This window comes from Dioscorea cayenensis, chromosome 2 (genome assembly GCF_009730915.1).
Source record: "Dioscorea cayenensis subsp. rotundata cultivar TDr96_F1 chromosome 2, TDr96_F1_v2_PseudoChromosome.rev07_lg8_w22 25.fasta, whole genome shotgun sequence".
Taxonomy (NCBI): Eukaryota; Viridiplantae; Streptophyta; class Magnoliopsida; order Dioscoreales; family Dioscoreaceae; genus Dioscorea; species Dioscorea cayenensis.
This window is the reverse complement of record NC_052472.1, coordinates 21,398,446-21,409,732: the sequence shown is the minus strand read 5'-3', so window position 1 is coordinate 21,409,732 and position 11,287 is coordinate 21,398,446. Positions and strand designations below refer to the sequence as shown.

Sequence of the window (11,287 nt, the reverse complement as noted above, 5' to 3'; positions counted from 1 at the left end):
ATAACACCTAGTTTTTTTTATGCATATGGGAATTTTTTTTTCAATTAAGGAAAAATTTGGGAAAAGTTTTTTTCCCCATATGTATGCATAATATTAATTTAAATGTGGAGAGATTGCGATATGGGAAAGTTTTTTTATTCCCCATATGTATGCATAAAATTTTTCTATTTTTTCAATTAAGGAAGTAACAAAATTTTTAAAACAAATGAATTAGCTTTAATGGCTATTGCTATTACATGGACCTCCAACTTTCAATAAGAAGAAATACAATAAGATATTGATTGAGTTTGACAATGAATATTGTTTGTGTATGCAAGTGGCTTATTCACAAACCAAAAAAAGTTATTAACAAGATGATTTTTTTTCTTTCTTTCTTTTCCAACTAAGTAGGTGAAGTTTGGAAACACAAATTTAATTTCTATAGTTTTGTTTGTACTAGTCTATAAGTTTGGTCTACATCTTCCAAGAGAAATGTTACTCTAGTTTAAAACACTGTTTGATGGACCATTTGAAGAACAATGTAGTGTTGTTTTAATGATTTTTGTTAAACTACATAAAATTAACTTCTAAAATTTTAAGTTTTTATAACTGTTAAGTAATCTTGAAAGCATATATATATAAGTGCCTTTCATGACCACTCTTATCTCAAAAACATTATTGAAATTTGAGCATGATCCCCAGTTGAAACATTTATATTATCCCTTTTCTTTTTCGTATATCAATCCACTAACTGTTTAAAATACAAATAATAATAATAATAATAATAATAATAATAATAATAATAATATTATTATTATTATTATTATTATTATTATTATTATTATTATTATTATTGCACTTGAAAATGAAATGATACGTACTCCAAGACTCAAATAAACATATAGTCACATTAAAATAACCAATGAGGCACTTTAATTAGGTAGTATCTCTATAAATACTGTTTTAATTGGGTAATTTATTTTAATATTAATTTTTTTTTCTAATTCAATGCAATTTTTCTTATAAAACTATGAAACCTCAAAGATAATAAAACATTAATGCAAAGAATATCCCGTATCTTCACAATTTATTGTTCTTAGTCATGTACTTATTTTACATTTATTTGAAATTCAAGCATTATTGTTTCACAATTTTTTTTTATTTTTCATTTTTGGGACAAGTATGGTATGAGTATATAATTATAGATATTTTTCAAGCATTGCACTTAATATATTTGAAAAGAGCTGAAAATATAAGTGAAAAATTATAGATAAATTTTGTTAAAAGAATTTTTTTTTTAAGTGAGTTTGGACTTTAAAATTATGCTGAATAAATAAATATGCACAAAGTCTGACTACTAATAATTAAAATATATATATATATATATATATTGGTCACGTATCATCAAACATGGACGTCAAAGTTGGCGACTGATCTTTAAATCAAACTTAAAATAGTAAACACTAAATAAAAAATTTATTTTCTCCAACAAACTTATTCCATAAAGTTTCACTATAAAACCACTAAGAGAACAGATCATCTCTCTCAAACAACACACTCTCTCTTAGGCCTAAACACAAACACCTCCCGTGCAACACCAATGGAGGACATAGCAGCGTATGGTCGCGCATTGGACCTCGGCTGTGGCATCGCGTTGTCGATGACACTGAAGGCGGTGATCGAGCTGGACGTGCTCGAGATCATGGCGGCAGCCGGGCCCGGTGCGTGGTTGTGGCCGGAAGAGATCGCGTCTAAGATCCAAAGCAGTAACCCAGATGCCCACGAGGTGCTCGACAGAATGCTTCGGTTCTTGGCCGCGCACAAAGTGGTGACTTGCGAGGTGGTGGTCGGAGAGGATGGGGAGAGCAAGAGGCGCTATGGATTGGGCCCTGTTTGCAAGTACTTAACTAAAGATGAGGATGGAGTCTCTGTGGCTCCACTCTTGCTCAAGCATCACACCAAGGTCTTGGTGGAAACATGGTATATATATATATATATATTTCTTAATGAAATGCAACAAGTTAATTTAATGAATAATTAAAAGGTGTATATCTGCATAAAATAGATATTAATTAATAGAGTGATATTCAGAGCTTTTTTTGAAAAAAAAAATTATTATGAATTTTTGCAAGTTAATTTAAATAAATAAATAAAAGCAAAGAACTTAGCTTAGATAATACAATGCAGGTTAAATCTCAAGCATGCAGTGTTAGATGGGAGTATTCCATTTGTGAAGACTCATGGAGTAACAATGTTTGAACATGAGGACAAGGACCCTGATTTCAGTGAGATCTTCAACAAAGCCATGTTCAACCAGACTATCATGCTCATGAAGAAGATGCTTGAAAACTACAAGGGCTTTGAGAACATCAATGTGCTTGTAGATGTGGGTGGTGGCCATGGTGCCACTCTGGGTATCATCCTCTCTAAGTACCCTAACATCAAAGCCATTAACTTTGATTTACCTCATGTGGTCTCTAAAGCAAAACCCATCCAAGGTTAATCTTGATTTTATTTAACTTGAAGTTAATTTTTCTATATATGTTTAGAAACCATGCATGGATTTACACTACAAAGAATTACTTGTGATTGTTTCCATACAGGAGTTGAGTTTGTAGGGGGAGACATGTTTGCAAGTGTCCCAACTGGTGATGCCATCTTCATGAAGGTTTGTTAATTAGTTTTTACGCACAATTTTTTATATTTTTTTATGAATGCGGAGAAGCAAATCCAAACACACTGTTATTTTCATATTAAAGGGCATTTCGTCCAGCAGCACTTACCTCATTGCATTAGGTTTAGTTTGCGGAACTTGCATTATATGGATTTAAAACACGCTAAATATAGTGGTGTTAAAAAGTCACCGGTGTGGGAACAGGTTTGCAGTCCAATCCTTAGTACTGCTAGCTGGGTGGGGGCGCATGATTAGACCATCAATTTCTGGCTATGCACACTCCTTTGGGTGTATAGGCGTTTGTCGCATTTGTTAAAAAAAACTTTTAACCCTCGATTTCTGACATATGAGTCAAATGTCTTAATTGCTTAGTTATTACCAGGATAACATTACTTTTTACATTTAAAAAATACAAAGAAAAAAAATTTTACCTAATTATAGTGAGATGTTTACATGCAGTGGATACTCCATGATTGGAGCAATGAGCATTGTGTGAAGATACTGAAAAACTGTTGGAAAGCATTGCCGAACAATGGGAAAGTGATTGTTGTAGAACTTATCATTCCTGAAATCCCTGAAGATGCAGATGAAGCGAAGAACAGTCTCCTTGGTGATGTTATCATGTTGGCATACTGTGTTGGTGGGAGAGAAAGGACTGAGAAGGAGTACAGATTGCTTGCCAATAAAAGTGGATTCTCAGGATTCAACATTGCATGTTGTCTTCATAACTTTTCCATTATGGAGTTTTGCAAGTAGATGAAATTTATCAACATAAGATCCTTGATGCGCTTCTCTTAATGCACTCCATTTTGTAATTTTTTTTAATTTTTAATAAAAATAAATAAATCATGATGTAGTAGGATAATAAAGTATTATAATGTGTTTAAGTTGCATCTGTTATGATATATATATATATATATATTTTAAATTATGTTGTCTTAATCAACCACTTCCTAATCTTTATATAAAATACTAATATGGTACGTTTACAAAAGATGAATGATCTATTATTGTTAATTGAATATTGAAGAGTACAATTTTACTATGAAATAATAATTATTTAATAAATTCTTTCATAATAACACGATTATCATCCAATTAGGGAAAAAAAACTTTTTTTTTTGTGGGTTAACAATCAGTTTAATCATTTTGTCTTGTATTACCATATTCTTACTGGGAGTCTAATTAATTAAACATTGTTAACCTAATATTATATTTTATAAAATAAGTTGAGAAACTGTCATATAAAGGAGGTCTTCCCAATAAATAGACTCTTAATTAGTCCTTAATTTGTGGTTGATATTATAACAGATTTAGTTGTTTTATTAGCACTGATATTTCATGCACACCTAAATTTATAAGTTCTCACTCTTACATGCCATCAAAACCCTTTTCTTTTTTTTTTATAAACAATAAAAAAAAAAATGGAGTCACATAATTCTCTTTGTACTATAAATAATGAGACCATATTTTATTTTCTACAATTCCAAAGATAACATATAGGAAACCAATGATCTTCTAGTCTAGGTATAAGGTCTTCTACATAAATTGTCTCGTTAAAGAAACATGCTAAACTTCAAATTTATAGAAGTGAAGAGCACAGGTGTTGTACGTAGAGCTTAGCTCTTTTTGTATGCTCATCTCTCACACGTAATTTGTCTATATTTGTCATAAAAAAAAAGACATATATATATAAAGTGTTAGACATTGGGATTAAGATAAGTTGTTCATAAAAACAATTACAGATCATACTAATAATTACAGAAAACATAAAATACTGAAAGCATTTTAAAAAAAATATTTGTCAATTTACTTTCATCGAATGAGTTGTCAAATTGGACATGCATGATGATCACTTATAAATTTTGCAGTTGATTGATCCGTTGTTTTTTCACATGGAATTCATCATCATCACATTATCACTTATGTAACTAAGGTGTTCACTATTTTTTCTGTTCTTTTTTTTAATCTTTAATTAGACGATGAGAGAATTATAAAAATTAAGCTATTTTTAAAAATATTTTTTATAAAATATGTCCTGTTCACGTTTTATAAAATCTCCCGACTTCGGTGAATATATATATATATATATATATTCACTTTTCCATAGAGTTAGAATGTCAAATCATAACAAATTTGTTCATGGGTACATATTGAGAATTACATGCAATTAATATGATGCTTTAAATTAACAGTTATGTATTTTTATATGTCTTATTTTCGTTTGTATCTTTATGGAGTTATATTTTTATTATATTTTAGGGCGAAACCTTTGTCTTATTCATTAATACACTTATCTTATAAAAACAAACCTTCTTTTTCAAAAGAAATAGTGAATAATAGAATATGCATTTTGATTTTTAATTTTTTAATTTATATTAAGATATTTCAGAATCAACAACTTTAAAAAATATATAATAGAGATTTGCACACACCCATACGTATATAAAGACCATTTGAGAAGCATGTTTATACTGAAAAACTAGTATGCCCTACAAAGCCAATTTTAGTTATTGTTTAATAATAAAATAGTTTTATTTCATTACATGCATAATTATGGGTATTGTATTATTCATGTTTGATGATATATTATTATGGGCTTGCATTGTATAGATTTCAAATTAATGATAGAGATCATTAAAGTGAGACATGATTATCTATGTACCTTGCAACCCAAAATAGTTCACAACCTATGAGATAAAATATGATTTTCAGTATTCATTATTGGTTGTCACGTGTTGTACTACTATGTGTGATAGAGTGGTATGTCTCAACCACTGAGTGGAGACTCTTAGTAACATTGTGGATATTTGTAGTTGACAAATATTGAAGCTGGACCATCATGTAACTCTTAGACCAAAACACTTCATGTAGACACAAAGAGTTATTCTGTTACAGAAAGTCCTTATTACCTGAGGATGTTATTAAATCTTATGTATAAATTATATTACTTTGATAGTGTCAACCGGTGATGCCAATTACATGTGCTATATACTGGACACGTTGGGTTATATAATAAATACATGAAGATTTGTAGTCATCCAAGATGGGATCTATCACTCCCTATTGTAGGAGAGAATATTCTAGATTGTGTTTCTTATGTGTTTGGATAAAAATCCGCTGGTTATTTTTGAAAGTATTTTATTATATATAATATATATATTTTTATATATTTTTCTTTAAATTGTTTTTATGTCCAATAGTGTAAAGAAACACACATATAAGTGGAGATCGACAGTGTCATTGGTGGTCTAATTATCCCACTTATATGGAATATTTATTGATAGAGGACTAATATATAAAATATTATATTGGGGTCTCACATATGAATATCTCTAATTTTTGGATTAAATTGCAATTTGTTGATGGACATGATTGTGATTATAAAAATTAGTATGGACTAATTTGCTAAAGATGTAGTGATCCCTAAACGGGTCCACGCTACATGTTCTAACCTTATCCGAATATATTTACTCTCTATAAATATGTGATATGAGATTAGGGTTTCTTAATTTTTGATTGGTGATTGCCATCAAAAGACGGCTACGACAAAAACCCTAATATTCACAATAGTTGCTTGGAGCAAAAGAAGCCATCACTTCTTCCGGATCAAGGGTGAAAAGTTCGAGAACATTGCGTGTGTGCGTTGGAGGATTTTGCGCTATGAAATCTCTCGTGAGTGAACCCCGATCTTTCACATATATTCATGTGTTCATGTGATCGATCCTTGATAATTAATCAATTGTTGATTAAATATCAATTAATTGTAATTGATAGTCCTAATCTGATTAGAAAGATTTTTCTAACCCTAATTTGATTAGATTGATTTTTACTAACAGTTTACAGACAACCTTATGCATGATTCTTAATTAATTAAGTGTATAATAAATATATACAGCATTTCTATGATCAAATATACATAAGAATTTATAATTGATGTGTGTATATGTAAGCATACGTGTAGTTTTCAAATCTACATGTCCTTAGTCGGCCGTTGGATCAGCATTCAACAATCCCCTACCACCCCATACCTGATACCGCTCCCTATATTGTTGAAAAAATTATTATAATAATTAATGTGTTTATATATATATATATATATGAGCATACGTCTTTTAAAGACTTTAAGAACATACATAGATTTCAAATCTACGTACCCACATAATCACATTCTTAAGGGGACACTGGATTAGTATTCAACAACAATGCACATCTCCGAGGGGGCCATTGAACTAGCGTCCAATGGTCCCTTACCACCTCACTCTCTCGGTTGAAAAAAATTATTATAATAACACCCCTTAGGTCCACCCAAACCCATTCGCTTTTCGTGTCTTTCTCCTCTCATGTTCTCTCTTTTATTTTTTTTAATTTGAGGCGTTCCATGTTTTCTCTCTCCTCTCTCTCTCTCTCTCTCTATATATATATATATATATGGGGAAAAAGTTTAATTTATCTTATGCATAAACCACTCGTTCTCAAGATATATATGTATTATATATATATTGCAACCATGTAATATGGAACTATGTTAAAAATAAATGTATTTATATCTTGATGTTTATAAAACTAGTATAAATACTCAAATTTACATGATTAATATGCATATCTTCTTGAAATTAGAAATAAGAAATAAGAAATGAAAAATAATCTTCAAACAAACAACATAAAGTTTTTTTTTTTTTAAAGGTTTCCTTACTATAAGTTTGTTAAAAAAATATGTTAATGAATGTTACATATCCATATGTGAGGGCCATGAAGACAGCAATGCAACCAACGAGTCAAAATGGGCTCGTGCGTGGAGAATGTGCTGGTCATTTTTACTGATGGGCTCATACGAGCAATGACAGGAGGGACTATGAAAGGGAGAAGGGAAAAGGCGTAAGGGGAGCTGAATATTGATGAGTGGTGGCTTGGTCTTTCTCTGGAGAGGAGACTGAGAATTCAGAGGCCATGGATTCTGGCAGGTTACTGAAGGTTTTCCAGTTCTATTAGTACTTAATTATATTAATAGAACAATAAGTAATCATTCGATTGCTAGTTACTTATTTCCTTGATGTGAATTTTGCCTTAGTTGATCTGTTTTCTGCAGTCATTTGGATGCTTAGATCTTTTATGTTTTAGACCTAAGAGAATTGAACTGGTTATTAGCTTGAATACTCTAATATTGAGTTGTTGCTTGGATGATTCTATGGTGAATTGAATGATGAATGAGTAAATCTCTTTGAGAGGGTATATTTTCTGTTTCCGTTCTTCCTGTGAGATTAATCCATTACAATCAACTATAATGATTTATCCAAAAAAGAAAAAAAAGAAAAAAATGGAATCTGAGTTCAGAGTCAAAGGAGGCTTTCTGGTGCACAATTAACACCGAAGGGCATTTAAAAAAATAACTCCAAGATTTTAATGATTAAAATGCCCTTGGAACTATTGTGATAAATACAAGAGAAGTTACGAGTAATTTTTTTTTTTAAAAAAAAAAAACCTATGCAGAAAAGTAACCATTTAACAGTAATGTACAAAGTAGAAGCCTATTATCTTTTGGTTGCACATATAATTGGTATTGATATTATTAGTCCATGCACGTTTATCTTATCATATAAATAATAGTATGACAAATAAATATTAGCACAAATAAATTATGTTTAACTCTCAACTCCTCTTCAAAAGTCAGTAATAATTATTTCTTCTAGTTTGACCATGAAAGTAGCTGCTTAGGCAAGAGGATTGATTAGTATTATTATATTAACTAAAACTTAAAAATATCATTTTCTAACAAATAAAAATATAAGATAAATATCATGATGCTAAAGGATTTTTGGTCCAGTAGTACTGATTCTACTGTGAAAAACATAGTTACGAGAATCTTATTGTTTTGATTTAAAACACGACAGAAGTCGTAAGTGCAAAAAAATTCTTGCCTAGTATGAGAGTGAACTTACAGCCTAATCTTCATACCAAACGAATGAGGGCGCACAGATCAAAAGATTAATTTTGCTCATGCGTGCACCCTTGAAAACATATGCATTTGTCACATTTTGTTAAAAAAAAAAATCATGATCACTAGAGCTCGTCAAGTGAATGAAAGTCAAGGCATATGGTTTCTTATTTCCAAGTTTACGGATGACTAAAGAATAGTCTTAGTTGCTAAAAGTGTGGAGTTTTCTCATTGGTCCTTATTTCCCAGAAGTCCTCAAAGGTAACATATGTTCTCAAAGAAAATTTTAATTTTAATTGGAAAATATGTTTGATGGGAAATTAAAGGCTTGAACGTCAAGGGCATTAGTTTTGTGTTATTTATCAAATGGTAGAAATTTCAATCTGGCTGCATGGATTTCCTATCATGCTCAAAGATCTTGAAAAGTATAACGGTAAGAGAAGTATTAAAATATTTTTGTAAAAAATTGCATTTAAATGAAAATGATCGAAGTAGCGTGTTCTTGATAAACTTCAAGTATACAAAGGAGTTTGAATTGTTGAAATGATATTTGTTAATATGTTGTAAAAGAAAGTCATTATCAGAGGTTGGTGGGCATTTTATTTTATTTTTTAATAAAGTGAATAAATTACAACTCAATTGAAAAAAAAAGTAATAATATTTTAACATGATATGTGAATAGAAAATTACACATAATCTTTGTTGTCTTTCCATTTTATTCTAATAAAAATGTTGTTTAAAAAACCAAAAGATAATTAAATAATAAATTATAATATCTCCACATTAGTCTAGTATTTTTTGTTCCAAATTAGAACTTTAATTTAAATCAAATCGAACATATGGTAATAACAAATACTATGCTATCATAAGTTAATTTATTTTAATATTATTTTTTTCCCCGTTCAATGCACTAATGAAAACACAAATAAAGAAGAGCCCCTTAATTTTTCAAAAAAAAAAGTAAATGTCAAAAGATGCTAAAAGTATTGGGGAAAAGAGTACTGCCATGAGTTTTCTTTCATAATTTATAATTAAAAAAAGCAATTTCTTATACTTTAATATGTTTTCATCTTGTACTTCAATAATCTAAAAAATTATTATTCTTATTATAACTTTCTATATTATTATAATTATTTTGATAAACGTGAAGAAACCGTGACCCTTAGGCTTTAGCTATTACTATGCATATATGCTAGTGATATATGTAGTTAAAATCATTAATTTTTAAATTAATAATCACTATGTTTTTTTTTAAAAAAAAAATGACAAATGCTATATATATTTCTTGGGGGTATACTTACACAGACTGAGAATTGATCATTTAGCTCATGCGCCATTACCAAGTGATACAATGCATCAGCCGTAGCGCTCAGTGATTTGAGTAGCAAGCCCATAATAACAACTAAGACTATTACAACTATTACATTCAATGAAACTCAACTTCAATACCTCTTAAATGCATGTCTCATACCATAACATTTATTTTTCATAATAAAACTAATTTCGCTCCGTCATTTAGTAAATAACTATGAGTTCATTATAATAATTTTGGATTATATAATGTAAAACTTTAATCCTAATTTTAAGGAACTCATGCGTCACTAAATAAATAAATAAATCACATCCTTCAACAATTGAACTTATTTTTTATAATTTTTATTACGGCGCGCCAAAACCTTTTCTTTTCAAAATAAATAAATAAATAAAACTACTCACTCGACTCTAAAAATCGACGGCGGGGTTCATTGCCAACCTCATCGTCAAGTAACCGTCAATGTTGGCAACTTCTTAGTCCAAAAACAAAGTTAAAAAATTAAAATTAAAATTAAAAATAAAAATAAATCATTTTCATAGAAAATTCTACTATCAAGTTTCACTATAAAAAGCAAAACACACCAAGGCCGGAAAACACAAGCCTCTCTACCCACAAACTCTCTCTTATCTTCGGAATAAAAAAAAACATCTCCCGTGCAACACCAATGGAGGACATACTAGCATTCGCCTACGCCATGGACCTCGGCTGGCATCGCGTTGCCAATGACGCTGAGGGCCGCGATCGAGCTGGACGTGCTCGATATCATGGCGGAAGCCGGGCCGGACGCGCGGCTCTGGCCGGAAGAGATCGCGTCGAAGATTCAAACCAACAACCCGGATGCCCATGAGGTGCTAGACAGAATGCTTCGGTTCTTGGCGGCGCACAAAGTGGTGACTTGCGAGGTGGTGGTGGGAGAGGAGGATGGAAAGAGCAAGAGGCGCTATGGATTGGGCCCGGTTTGCAAGTACTTCACTAAGAATAAGGGTGATGGATCTGTGGCTCCAATGGTGCTCAAGAATCAACACCCCATCTTCGTCGAGGCATGGTATATACACACTATTTGATTTATTTGATGCGATTTATTTTATTATATATATACATATATGAACAACAATCATGACAGCTTAGTCTATTAAGACTAGTCCCGTATACAAGGTATTCATATATTTTTTTTTCAGAAGTGAGAGGTTTTATATAGAATAAAGGTTTATATGTATTAAGATGTTAACTCGATATGTAGGCATGCTCTAAAGTGGTTTATATATATATATATATATATATATTATAACAATAGAGGACTGGAAATATTTACATATTAAGGGAAAAATATAATAAATAATTTTAGATAATAATGAAAAAAAAGGGTGGAGCTGGCTAGTTTATT

At 30.6% G+C, this 11,287-nt stretch overlaps 2 protein-coding genes across 2 annotated transcripts in view; both read left to right on the top strand.

The window, feature by feature from the left end:
- The first annotated feature begins 1,474 nt into the window (after positions 1–1,474).
- On the top strand, positions 1,475–3,502 carry LOC120277717 (caffeic acid 3-O-methyltransferase-like). The gene is made up of 4 exons (XM_039284571.1): positions 1,475–1,959; positions 2,167–2,477; positions 2,583–2,647; positions 3,113–3,502. The coding sequence occupies exons 1-4, from the start codon at positions 1,580–1,582 to the stop codon at positions 3,407–3,409; spliced, it is 1,053 nt and encodes a 350-aa protein (XP_039140505.1). The 5' UTR covers positions 1,475–1,579; the 3' UTR covers positions 3,410–3,502.
- A 7,123-nt stretch (positions 3,503–10,625) lies between these two features.
- Positions 10,626–11,287, top strand: part of LOC120274775 (caffeic acid 3-O-methyltransferase-like) — a 17,640-nt gene continuing 16,978 nt past the window's right edge. The window contains exon 1 of the mRNA XM_039281313.1: positions 10,626–10,948. Within this exon, the coding sequence (XP_039137247.1) occupies positions 10,626–10,948 (323 nt within the window). The remainder of the gene's footprint in view (positions 10,949–11,287) is intronic.